The sequence below is a fragment of the Sorex araneus genome, chromosome 1, assembly GCF_027595985.1.
Source record: "Sorex araneus isolate mSorAra2 chromosome 1, mSorAra2.pri, whole genome shotgun sequence".
In the NCBI taxonomy this organism is placed as follows: Eukaryota; Metazoa; Chordata; class Mammalia; order Eulipotyphla; family Soricidae; genus Sorex; species Sorex araneus.
In genome coordinates this window covers 39,386,284-39,399,993 of record NC_073302.1, presented here as the reverse complement: position 1 = coordinate 39,399,993, position 13,710 = coordinate 39,386,284, and the positions used below count along the sequence as shown (strand labels likewise).

General features: G+C 40.6%; 1 protein-coding gene and 1 pseudogene across 1 annotated transcript in view; both read left to right on the top strand.

Moving 5' to 3' along the window:
• UNC13B (unc-13 homolog B) overlaps positions 1-13,710 on the top strand; it is a 223,837-nt gene that overhangs the window by 52,529 nt on the left and 157,598 nt on the right. Inside the window, exon 7 of the mRNA XM_055136355.1 lies at positions 12,203-12,260. Coding sequence (XP_054992330.1) covers positions 12,203-12,260 — 58 coding nt within the window. The remainder of the gene's footprint in view (positions 1-12,202; positions 12,261-13,710) is intronic.
• Positions 3,788-4,342, top strand: LOC105942783 (ras-related protein Rab-18-like; annotated as a pseudogene).

Below are 13,710 nucleotides of genomic sequence, written 5' to 3'. Positions count from 1 at the left end.
AAATAAAAACTAGCCAAGGAGCAAAAATGCAATAGAAATGTCATCAATACATACTACATAGGTATATAAATCTACAGTTTCAGTGTAACATGAACAAACACTAAGTACATGTGTTTGCTACCTTTCCCCAACATTAATGTTTTCATATTTAGTAAAAACATACAGAATGTACAAATCCTTCAATGTAGCCTAACAAACATAAACATATACCAAGTTAGAATGGAAGGTTTCTTTTAATGTGAAGATGTACAATTTTGAAAGAAAAGTTTGAATAAGTCTGTTACCACATGTAACAGACTTATTCAAACTTCCTTGGTAGTGCTCAAGGGACCATACTGGTGCCAAGGATTTGAATAAGTCTGTTACCACATGTAACAGACTTATTCAAACTTTTGAAGGTGGCCCACAAAATATTCTTTGTTTGCTGTTGTATACAAAGAGCAAACTGTCTAAAAATTATCGAAATCTTACTAAGGGGTATTGTTCTACTAGCCTGAAAGGATAAATTACTTAGTTGAGAGCTTAAAACAATGAAGACTAAAGTAAATTATATAACATGAGTTAAATATATACAATGTACAATTGCGAGAGATTAGAAAATTGAATACTGTGGAAAAGATTTATTAGTCTATACAATTTTGTTTTGATAAACTACTTGCTACTTGTTACAGTAAATTACCAAGATTTAAATTGTAAGTAATATGTTCCCACATACATCAAATCAGGAAGCAACATGCCTTTCTCAAATTGTCAGTGTATTATTTTATTCAATCATCAAGACACAGAAATAGGTTTTTGAGTATGAACTAGTCATTTGTGGAAGTCATAAAATACAGATATTCCTATAGATTATACAAGCTATAATTTATGGGAACAACAAATTATATAATAACAAATACCATTTATGGGTAAAGATGTTGGTTTGATAAGTATAACTACTACATGAGTTACATAACACACCTTCCCCTCTGAAACCAAAATGGGAGAAAACCTTATTGCTATTCTAACTAACACCATGTAACTAAAAATGCTGCATAAAGGTTCATGAATCACCGAAATAAATCTCCAATTAAATCTTTACTTTTTCATTGAAGTGAAAAAGATCAAAATTCTTTGACATATCAATGCTATTTTAAAAGCATCATCAGAACAAATAGAGATTTAATTATAAATTGACCTGGACTACATTCAGTAAAGAGATTTTTGTATAGATACTGAAAGAGAATCTCTCAGCTGATTCTTAGCAAAGTTGTGGAATCATGCTCTTTGTTAAACTTTGCCAGGTTTGATGATACCTATATATCTCTCAGTGGTTCCAGGACTTCTATATACACATTAATTCAGTAACTGAGACGCATATTAAAATGAAGAGGTGACCAAAAGTAGGCTTTTTATTAATGTATACTAGATGGGTGGATTTTTAAAAAAAATTTTTGTGGGGTCCCATGTCCTGACCAGCAGGAAGGACCCTTCCTGGGGCTAAGGAGGGGACACAGCCTAATGAACACATGCAGACACAGAAAGCAGCATGGAGGAAGAGAGAGTTTATTCTACTAGCAGCTACTACTTACACCTTTTCAGCTGGGGGAAATGGTGTCTGGACCCACATCCAAATGCAGATTGACATGTCCTTTTGTTACAGGCATAGGCTATTGAGAAACAAATGACAACCTTAGTGGCAACCTTGCTACAAGCCTCTGTTAGAATCAGAGAGCCAGGAGGTCTGACTAGGAAAGTGGCTCCCTACAAATTTTATTGAGTCACTGTGAGATAGTCACAAGCTTTCATGTTTGGGTTACAGTCACACAATGTTCAAACACCCATCCCTCCACCAGTGCACATTCCCCACCACTAATACCCCCAGTATACCCCTCCTTTCCTACCCTCCCTCTGCCTTCATGGCAGACAATATTCCCCATACTCTCTCTCTACTTTTGGGCATTATGGCTTGCAACACAGACATTGAGTGGTCATCATGTTTGGTCCATTATCTACTTTCGGCACATATCTCCCATCCCGACTGATTCCTCCAGCCATCATTTTCTTACTGATCCCTTCTCTGTTCCATCTGCCTTCTCACCTACGCTCATGAAGCAGTCTTCCAGTTATGGGGCAATCCTCCTGGCCCTTGTATCTACAGTCCTCGGGTGTCAGCGTCATGTGATGTTATTCTCTACTCCACAAATGAGTGCAGTTCTTCTATGTCTGTCCCTCTCTCTCTTTTTTTTTTTTCTTCTTGGGTCACACCCGGCGATGCACAGGGGTTACTCCTGGCTCTGCACTCAGGAATTACTCCTGGCGGTGCTCAGGGGACCATTTGGGTTGCTGGGATTCGAACCCGGGTCGGCTGCGTGCTAGGCAAACGTCCTACCCGCTGTGCTATCTGTCCCTCTCTTTCTGACTCATTTCACTTAGCATGATACTCTCCATGTCTATCCATTTATAAGCAAATTTCATGACTTCATCTCTCCTAACAGCTACATAGTATTCTCCATTATATATATGTACCAAAGTTTCTTTAACAGTCATCTGTTCTAGGGCACTTGGGTTGTTTCCAGATTTTGGTTATTGTGAACAGTGCTGCAATGAACATATAGGTACAGATATCATATCTACTGTGCTTTTTTGCATCCTCGGGATATATTCCCAGAAGTGGTATTGCGGGGTCATATTGATGTCGGTGGGCCCCACGGGTAACTTACATGAAGCGGCGAGGAGAAAGATGGTCACTTTCTCCCCAACCGCCTCTACCACCCGGGACCCAGAGTTACTGGGTTCTTGTCTCGCTCGCGGAAAAGAATTTCAGGAGTAGACAAGCAGTGAAGTAATAAATAGATTTTATTTAGAGGTTTCTGAGGGAAGGAGGAAGGGATAAGTGGAAAAGAAAAAAACAGTAGGAGTAACGCGCTCAAGAGAACGCGGGCTTCTCCAAGGGTGGAGGAAGCTCTACACACATCCTAGCACTGGACACGAAAGCATGAAAGTACACATCTCAAGGGGGGAGATGCGGGTGACACATGTGCTCGGGCACCACATGTGCTAGGCCACATGGGCACAAGCAGCACATGGGCTCAGGCAGCATATGCGCGCCCTTCCTTTGTTCAAGGTGTCTTTTATAGGGTTTCTTCAACCTGCCCCCACCCACGTGGGGTTTCTTTCCGGGTAAAAGTTTGTTGCTAAGGTTACCAGGGAGGTTAGGAGTGGTGATGGCCTTCTTTGGGGAACCTCCTGGGGAGGGGCCCATTATCCTCAGGGTCCACTGATGATTTCTTCCGGGTCTTTTGTTTTCTTAAATCTGCACATCTTAAGAGTCTCCTTCCCAGATACTCTGTTAAATCTCAATTTTCATTGCCAAGGGCCTTTTCCTATCTACCTGCCTACATCAATATGGAAGCTCAATTTCTAGTTTTTGAAGGACTGTCCATATTGTTTTCCAGAAAGGCTGGACCAGTCAGCATTTGGGTGGATATTTTTAATCAGTGATAAATGTAAATCATCTAATCCAATGTACTGATAAAGGTACACCTATTTTATTTACATAAAAATGGTAGATTGCAAACTGTGAATGCTTAGTTGTAACATTTTAGTTGGGAAAGCAGGTGAGTGGGATTTCTTCAGAGCCTGGCAAGCTTCCCTGGTGTATTCGATATGCCAAAAACAGTAACAAGTCTCACAATGGAGATGTTACTGGTGCCTGCTCCAGCAAATCGAAGAACAATGGGACAACAGTGACAGTGACAGTGATTTGTTGCTATGATACATAACAAATATTGTTCACAGATGATATTTTGATACAAAACTTGCAGCAACAATAGGCTTTGACTTTAAGGTTTTGACACAGTCTCAGTGGATGGAAATAAGGCAAAACTTGCAACATGGGGTACTTCTGATCAAGAGAACTTAGAGCATTAACTCTCAGCCATTACAGAGGTGCACAGGGTGTAATATTAGTGTTTGATGTCACAAGGAGAGACCTTTATTAAACTGGATAATTGGTTAAATGAATTGGAAACCTACTGTATGAGAAATGACATAGTAAACATGCTAGTTGGAAATAAAATTGATAAGGAAAATTATGAAGTTGATAGAAATGAAGGATTGAAATTTGCATGAAAACATTCTTTGTTATTTATAGAGGCAATTGCAAAAATCTGTGATGGTGTACAGTGTGCCTTTGAGAAACTTGTTGAAAAGATCAGACACTAGGAGTGTGGAAAAGTGAGAACTAGGATAAAGGAGTCAAATTGTCACATAGGGAAGAAGTCCACAGAGGAGGAGCTTATGGTGGTTATTGTCTTATAAATTCTGGGAAAGTCCATCTCTTGCATATTTGATCAGATAGTGGCATCTTTCTGTAAATAAACTCTTTAACTGCTATTTTAGGGACCTTGCAGGTAATCCAGTATTTTTGCATCTATTTAAAATTTGAAAATTAAAAGAAAATTGCTATTTAAATTTTATTTGCTATTTAAATTTAAATTTGGTTTACAAAGTTGTTCATAATACATTTGTTTTGGGCATTCAATGTTCCAATACCAATCCCATCACCAATGTGACATTCCCTCTACTATTCTCCCCAGTTTCCCACCCACTCTTGAAGCCTGCTCCCTTGGAAGACACAAAATAGTTTATTTTATATTGTTTATTACAACAAAATGGCAAATGAAATTATTGAAAAATGGTTCAATAAAGATCACTGTCACTGTCATCCCGTTGCTCATGGATTTGCTCGAGCGGGCACCAGTAACGTCTCTCATTGAGAGATTTATTGTTACTGTTTTTGGCATATCCAGTATGCACGGGTAGCTTGACAGGCTCTGCCGTGTGGGCTCCATACTCTCGGTAGCTTGCAGGGCTCTCAGAGAGGGGCGGAGGAGGAATCGAACACGGGTTGGCCGAGTGAAAGGCGAAAGCCCAACCGCTGTGTATTGCTCCAGTCCCCAGTAAAAGATATTTTATGAAAATTATTCTATCTCTTGATGAGGTTATTAAAGTCTTTTGGCTGAAGATTTACTTGAGCTTTTAGTTTCCAGTTAAGCCTTCTGTATTTTATTGAGCTAAGTTGGTTTCTATGCTCCTTTCCCATCTCATTTGCTGTTCTCTAACAGGGGTGTCAGTTTGTAGTATTTGGAGGTGTTGCACAGTTGCATTATGTAGCCATACACTTCAGGAATTTCAGGATATATAGAACTGGAATGAATCTTAGCCTGCTCCACTCCTGAAGGGGTCTCAATAGTTTTCAGTCTGAAGACTATGTACCTGTGAATTTCACTGGTTTGCCTTGGCATCTTTCTTGAGATTAGCCTTGAGGCTGTTGTTTTCATGGCAGTGGCTGTGGGATGAGGGTATGGCTGTTGGGGCTTCTGGAAGGTGTGGGGGGAGGCTGCCTGCCTCCATAATGAGAAGATCCTAGAGTCCTTTCTTTTTTTGCTTTTTGGGTCACACCCGGCAATGCACTCCTGGCTCTGCGCTCAGGAATTACTCCTGGTGGTGCTCAGGGGACCATATGGGATTCTGGGAATCGAACTCGGGTTGGCCACGTGCAAGGCAAACGTCCTACCCGCTGTGCTATTGCTCCAGACCCAAGATCCTAGAGTCTTTAGTCTGAAAATGGATGTATCTGGGAATTTTATCAGCTTGGAGTGTGCAGAGATTAATACTGAAGCAGTGAAGTTGGGCTGTTTGTATGGTGGTAGCTGTGGGTTGTGGGTGCAGCTTCCAGGGCATCCACAGGGTTGGAACTCAGCCTGCCCCCTTCCTGAGGGAACCTCAGATTTTTTCAGTCCTAAAAATAGCATACCCCTGAGTTTCAATTTGTCATCCCTTCTGAGATTAGTTGCATCTATATTTATAAAAAAATTTTACACATAATTTTCCTTTTTTTAATTGAATCAACATGAATTACAGAGTTACAAAGTTATTCATTATTGTTTCAGGTATACAATGTTCCAACACTATCCTTTCATTAATGTCCATTTCTCTTCACCAATGTCCCAGTTTCCGTCCCACCCCCCAGCCTACCTCTATGGCAGGCACTTTTTCTCTCCATCATTGTCTCAATGTTCCCTTCTCTGACTTATCCCTAGTATCCCACCCAGTGGCAAATTTCGTACTGAAGTCCAATTCTTCTGCTCTTCATTTCTATTGCTTTTGGGCATGTTATTCTCCTATATTTCTTTCTTTTTTAAAAAAATTTATTTTTCTATTTTTTTTCCCTCACCCCCACCCCCTCCCGGGGATTTAAGGTACTAACCTAAAAAATTTTATTTTTGAAGAGTTGTTCATAGTACACTCTGGACTGGAGCAATAGCACAGTGGGTAGGGCGTTTGCCTTGCACACGGCGGACCCGAGTACGATTCCTCCTCCCTCTTGGAGAGCCCGGCAAGCTACCAAGAGTATCCCATCCACACGGTAGAGCCTGGCAAGCTACCTGTGGTGTATTTGATATGCCAAAAACAGTAACAGCAAGTCTCACAATGGAGATGTTACTGGTGCCTGCTCGAGCAAATTGATGAACAACGGGACGACAGTGCTACAGTGTTCACAGTAAATTGTTACATTCAATATTTCAATATCAATTCCACCACCATTACACCTTTCCACCACCATTATTTTGAGTTTCCCCATCACCACCCTAGCCTGCCCCACAGGCAGATGCTAGCTAATTTATTTTGTATTGCTTGTTATAAGTTGACTAAAAATGATCCAAAAAGGTTTCCTTTGAGGAAAGTGTGTGAAAGTTGTTGTATCTCATCTTGGAGTCATTAAGCCCTTGAATTAGAGATCATTAACATGTTGTTGGGGTTTTGAGTCTGTGTGCTTATATATATGTACATATACATATGTATACATATATGTATATATGTATATGTATGTACACATATATGTATATATATAACCTTTTAATCAAGGTTAGTTGTCTTCTACCTTACACACACCAAATGTGGTATGCTATTCTTGTCTTGGTATGTCAGTGGCATAATTGTATGAAATGTTCCATGGCCACTTTGTAGCCATGTTCCTGAAAATCTAAAATTTTTTCATAGGCTGCTAGAGGATGGTGATTTTGGGGTCTGGAAGCATCTCTGCAGCTTGCTACTCTCTTCTGAGATTCATTTGTAAGCCTGGATCATGGCTGTTAATGTGCTTAAATGGCATCCAGAGGCAGTTTGTGAGCATGACTGCCAGGAAAGCGGAAGCCCCTCCAGGGAGATGGGTGAAGGGGCCCATTCCCAACTCTGAAAGCCTAGAGATTTCAATCACAAGTTCCGCATACTTGGGGTTTTCAGTGGATTCAATCTCTCTGTGGGGGCTTGGGGCGAGCCTCTGAGGGTTGACCGTGAATGTGGCGGTGATTGGGTTCTAAAGGTTTGTGGCTGCTAGGGTTCTTTTGGGACGAATGGATGGACACACCTGCCCCCCTCCAAGGTGCCCCGGTGATATCAGCTTGGTGTAGGGTAGGGAGGCATCTCTGTAGCATGCTGCTTTCTTCTGAGACTTATTTGTCTACCATGTTTCTTTATATCCTGCATATGAGAGAGATCATTCTGTGTCTGTTCCTCTCTCTAACTTTACTCAACATAAAAAAATCCATGTACGCAGCAGTAAATTACATGACTTTATCTTGTTTTATTCTTTAAAGACTAAGTAGTATTGCATTGCATATATGTACCATTGTTTCTTTATCCAGTCATCTATTCTTGGGTACTTGGTTTGTTTCCATATTTTATAGTGCTGCAGTGATTTTAGGAGTGCAGAATGTCTTTTCTACATTGTTTTCTTTTGGGCCCTTGGAGTATATTCCCTGGAGTAAAATTGCTGGGTCACATGGAAGTCCAAATCCTATTATTTTGAGGAATGTTCATCCATATTGTCTTCCCAAAAGGCAATACATTTCTACCAGCACTAAAGGAGGGTCCCTGTTCCCCTCACATTCATACCAATACTGGTTGTTGTCATTCTTTTTGATTAGTACTAGTCTCTGTGATGTGAGGTGATATCTCATTGTTGTTTTAATTTGCATTTCCTGATGATTAGTGATTGAAAGACTTTTTTCGTACGCTCTTTGCTATTTATAGTTCTTCCTTGAGGAAGTTTCTGTGCATTTCTTCCCCCCATTAAAATTTTTTTATTGAATCATTGTGAGATACAAAGTTATAAAGTTGATCATGATTGAGTTTCAGTCAGACTATGTTCCAGCTCCTATTCCTTCACCAGGGTCTAGTCCTTCCACCAATACCCCCAGTTCCGGACCCCCTCCAACTCCTGCCCACCAGTCTGCCTCTGTAGCAGATACTTTTTCCTTCCCTTTTAGGCATTGTGGTTTGCAATGCTATTGCTGAAAGAGTCTCCTGCATATCACTTTACCTCCTTTCAGCACCCAGTTCTTATCCAGCATGATCATCTCCCACTATCATTTATATGGGTCCCTTCTCTGTCCTAACCACTCACCCCACCTGTGGCAAGCTTCCTACCAAGAATCTTCTGCTCTTCATTTCTATGTCTTTGGGTTCTTCCTGTTTTTGATAGGATAATTTTTCTTTCTAATGCCATTTTTTGATTTTTTTTAATATATATAGACATTACAGATGTTTTCTTAGCTGTCAATATTAATTAGACTGCATGTCAACTTTCTGATTGAATTTCAACTTTTTTGCTTGGAATTATTCATTAAATGTTTCTAAAAGTGCCTTCATCTTAGTCTGAATTCTTCTAGTTTAGCAAAGTTTTAGGATTTTCTCACTATTATTGCCTATGTTATGCCTACAAAAATTATTGTCATGGAGGCTATATGTAACCAAGTATAATTTCCTTTGTAAAATGACTTGAACATTTTTATAATTGGTAGGTTTTTTTTTTTTTTTTGGCTTTTTGGGACACACCCAGCGATGCACAGGGGTTACTCCTGGCTCTGCACTAGGAATCACCCTGGCGGTGCTCAGGGGACCATATGGGATGCTGGGAATCGAACCAGGGTCGGCCGAGTGCAAGGCAAAAGTCCTACCCGCTGTGCTATTGCTCCAGCCCTATAATTGGTAGTTTTTAAAATATTGTGAGATCATTTAAATTGTGCTTGACTATTGTCATCTTTTAGTACTTGTAATAAGAATATTTATCTCTGATATTTGTATCATGGTTTATTATTTATGAGGTGCTTTACGTATACAGACCTATTGATAGATTAAAAATGTGTTTGTTTAATTTTTTTAAGTTATTTATTAGGCCTTCCAAGCAGTGCATAGTAGGCCAAGGGCCCCTTTGACATGTGAGGCATATGCCTTTGCCCCCGTTTTCTTTGGTCTTTTGTTATTTTTGAATTACATCACCTGAAATGTTCTTCACCATTAGCACACCCATGTACAGGGCTGGAGCAATAGTACAGCGGGTAGGGCATTTGCCTTGCACGCAGCCAACCCGGGTTCGATTCCCAGCATCCCATATGGTCCCCCGAGCACCACCAGGAGTGATTCCTGAGTGCAGAGCCAGGAGTCAGCCCTGAGCATCGCCGGGTGTGACCCAAAAAGCCCCCCCCCAAAAAAAAAAAAACCACACCCATTTAAGTCCTCATCAATGTTGTCTAGTTATTACAATATAACTACTATATATTCCCTCATTATTATCTTCTCACATAGCAGTGATTTTTAAAAAGTATGATTAAAAGTCTAAATGTCTTCCCAGTGCCATAGTATCACTGTATCACTTTCATCCCGTTGTTCATCGATTTACTCAAGTGGGCGTCAGTAACGTCTCCATTTGTTCTCAGCCCTGAGATTTTAGCAGCCTCTCCTTACTCGTTTTTCCCAACAATTGGAGGCTCTTTTCAGAGTCAGGGGAATGACACCTGTTATTGTTACTATATTTGGCATATTGAATATGCCACGGGAAGCTTGCCAGGCAATAGAATAAAATTGGAAATCCTTACCCTGACTTACTAGCTTTATTTTCAGTCCTTAGAATTAAAGTGGGCTGGAGCGATAGCACAGCAGGTAGTGTGTTTGCCTTGCACACGGTTGACCCAGCTTCAATTCCTCTGCCCCTCTTGGAGAGCCCAGCAAGCTACCGATAGTATTCTGCCCGCCCGGCAGAGCCTGGCACGCTGCCCTGTGGTATATTTGATATGCCAAAAACAGTAACAACAAGTCTCACAATGGAGATGTTTTTGGTTCCCGCTCGAGCAAATCGATGAACAGCGGGATGACAGTGCAGTGCTACAGTGCAGAATTCAAGTCTTGCACTTAGTAGGTTCTTGAGAAATACCTATTGAATGAATGATATGATTATTGACAGTTTCAGATAAGCTCTGAATTACTCAGCTTATTAATAAGTGGAAGGTTCTCATGAGAACTCTACATGTTATATTTATAAGTTGGACCAGCATGTCTTTCCAGACTGCCTCTGGGCTTTGAACCCAACTATTTTTTTTTTTTTTATAATGTAGGAGTATTTTTCAGCCATTGATTAAGCTGATTGAATTAGGCATGAACTCCACATTACTTTTTTTTTAAATTCAGAATGTTAATTTTATTTCATAATTTCATTGTTATTCCCCCCCCCTTTTTTTTTTGATTCACTGTGAGATACAGTTACAAAGTTTTCATGTTTGAGCTTCGGTCATACAATCATCAAACACCCATCCCTTCACCTGTGCCCATTTTCCACCACCAAAATCCCCAGTATTTCCCTCTTCCCCCATTCCAACCCTTCCCCTGCCTGTATGGCAGACAATTTCCTCCATTACTCTCTCTCTACTTTGGTTACGTTAGATTTTTTGACACCAGTCCCACCACCACTCAAACCTGTTGAAAAGGCAATGCTAGACGATTTGTTTTGTATTGCTTATTATGGATAGAATATAATATCCAGGAAATTCTGTGTCCTCTTCCAGAAGCTTTAGTTTAGAGTCTCTGGGTCTTGGACATTGATGAGATTACATGGTACCAGGGGGTAGTTTGTGGGTATGACTGCCAAGCTTCTGGAAAACTGGGGACCCAGGGGGAGGCGGAAGGTGCCCAGCAGGCTTGGAGATCTCAGTCATGGGTTCCCACATATCTATCTGGGTTTTCCTGCTGGTCTGCTCTTGGGTGAGGTTCATCCCATCTTGGGTGAGGCTTGTGCCTTCTTGGGTGAGGCTCGTCCGAGTGTATGGAGAGTGGCCTTGTGCATGGCGGCAGTTGGTTCTGGAGGTTTTTGGCTGCCAGGGTTCTGTTTGGGTTGGGAGGGAGATTCAACTTGCTCCGCCCCTCCCCGACCAGGTGCTCTGGTGAAGACAGCCTGGTGCGGGGCCAGGACATTATGTGGCGCTCTCTTCCGGGAACTTTAGTTTATAGTCTCTGGGAACCCAACTATTTTGTCTTCTAAACTCTGTGAATCTTTGTAACTTGTTTATGACTTTCTGTTTTTCTTTTAACTTTCCAAATTTTGCCCATCCTCAAGACTTGTACTTAATCAGAATCAGTATAAAATAAAATAAAAAAAAAACACTTTGGTACTTTGGCATACAGTGTTTATTTTTGGTACTTATGGGACACTGTTTATTTTTGGATGATGGGCTGAGTTGGGGAGGGTAATTTCTAAGTGAAGGAAATTCTAGATAACACATGTTTATTTCATGATTGAATAAGTAACTTCACTGTTTTTGTTTTTGCTCCACATCTGGTGGTGCTCAGGGTTACTCCTGGCTCTGTGCTCAGGGATCCCTGGCAGGGACCGGAGGACCAAATGGGGTTCTGGGGACTAACATGCATTAGCCTTGTTCAAGGCTCCTACCCTCTGTGCTATTGCTCCAGCCCCGAGTAATTTCACTTTCTATGTGACCTTGTGAGGGAAAACACTCTATTAACACCCCCACTCCCCATTAGAGGACTTACTTTTCAGTGAGGAGAAATTGGATTGAGTTTTCTTAGTTTTCTAAGACTTACAAAACCATGCTTTCTATAGCTTTATGGCAGAGCTGGAGGATGGGGTACCCAGCAGTCTTTGGTTTGAACAGCTCTCTATTATCTTGCTTTTGGCCTGTTGCAGTGGGCCGATACCATATTGATACTCTGACTTGTATATCAGGATTGCAGAGGGCAGTCAGCAAGATGTTTCAATTCAGTGAAAGTCTTTCACCAGTCAGATGCTAAACATGTTAATGGGTATCTATGATCTCCTCTCTTTATTTGGATCTCTTACACTTTTTCCCCTTCTTTCTGCTTCTAGTATTCTATTCAAGAAGAAAACCAGAAGAAGCCATTGCCCACTGCTGCCGCCCAGTGTTGTGAGTGAGAAATTTGTTTCTGAATCTGTCCTAACCACAGTTTTCTCTCTGTTCTCCAAATTGTGCTTTAATTTTGAATTGGGAAAGGTATAGATATGCTCTATAAACAAATATGGCCAATAAATTTACCTATTCAACCTGTATTTCCAGTGTTTGTCTGCCCATTAACTTTAGGAAGAGATTATTATTTTTTTCTTGTCTTACAGGGCAGTGGTACCTGTAGATTTTTTTCTCCATTCGCCAGCATTTACTCCAGAAGGAATGATTTTTTTTCCATTCTCTCTCCACTTATCTGTTACTATTTTTAAGCCTTAGTTTGAATGGCATCACCTCTAGAAAATCTTTCTTCTGATTCTTCCTTCCTCCAGATCTATCATATGTATCTTTCCTCTGTGTGCTCTTAGTACCCAGTATACATCTTACTTGCTGTTATCTATGTATGTTTCTTTTGCAAGGACAATTTTTAAAAAAATTTTTTATTAGAGAATCACTGTGATGTACAGTTACAAACTTATGAACTTTTGTGTTTGCATTTCACTCATACAGTGATCGTTTACCCATCCCTCCACCAGTGCCCATTCACCTCCACCAGTGATCCCAGTATCCCTCCCACCACCCCCATCTCATCCCCCACCACCCCACCCTGCCTCTGCGGCAGGGCATTCCCTTTTGTTCTCTCTCCTTTTGGGTGTTGTAGTTTGCAATAGAGGTATTGAGTGGCCTTCATGTTCGGTCTATAGTCTACTTTCAGTTTGCATCTTCCAACCTGAATGGGTCCTCCCAACATCCTCTACTTGGTGTTCCCTTCTCTATCTGAGCTGCCTTTTCCCCCAGCATACCTTTAAAATTTTTTTTTAAAAAAGCACAGGATAAAAAAAAATTTAAAAAGGATAATTTTTTAAAAAGCACAGACTTTCTTTCTTTCTTTCTTTCTTTCTTTCTTTCTTTCTTTCTTTCTTTCTTTCTTTCTTTCTTTCTTTCTTTCTTTCTTTCTTTCTTTCTCTCATTTTTTAAATAATATATATATTTTAAATTTTTTGAATCACCATGAGATTGTTACAAGCTTTCATCTTTGGGTTACAATCACACAGTGATCAAACACCCATCCCTCCACCAGTGCACATTCCCCACCACCGATATCCCCAGTATACCCCCTCTTTCTGACCCTCCCCCTGCCTCCATGGCAGACAGCATTCCCTATACTCTCTCTCTACTTTTGGGCATTATGGCTTGCAACGCAGACACTAAGAGGTCATCATGTTTGGTCCATTATCTATTTTTGACATGCATCTCCCATCCCACCTGGTTCCTCCAGCCATCATTTTCTTAGTGATCCCTTCTCTCTTCCATCGCACAGACATTCTTTCATTTTATAACCCTAGAATCTTGCTTAATACCTGATGTATAGTAAATAATAAGCCTTAATAATGTTTGATGAGGGCTGAGAGAT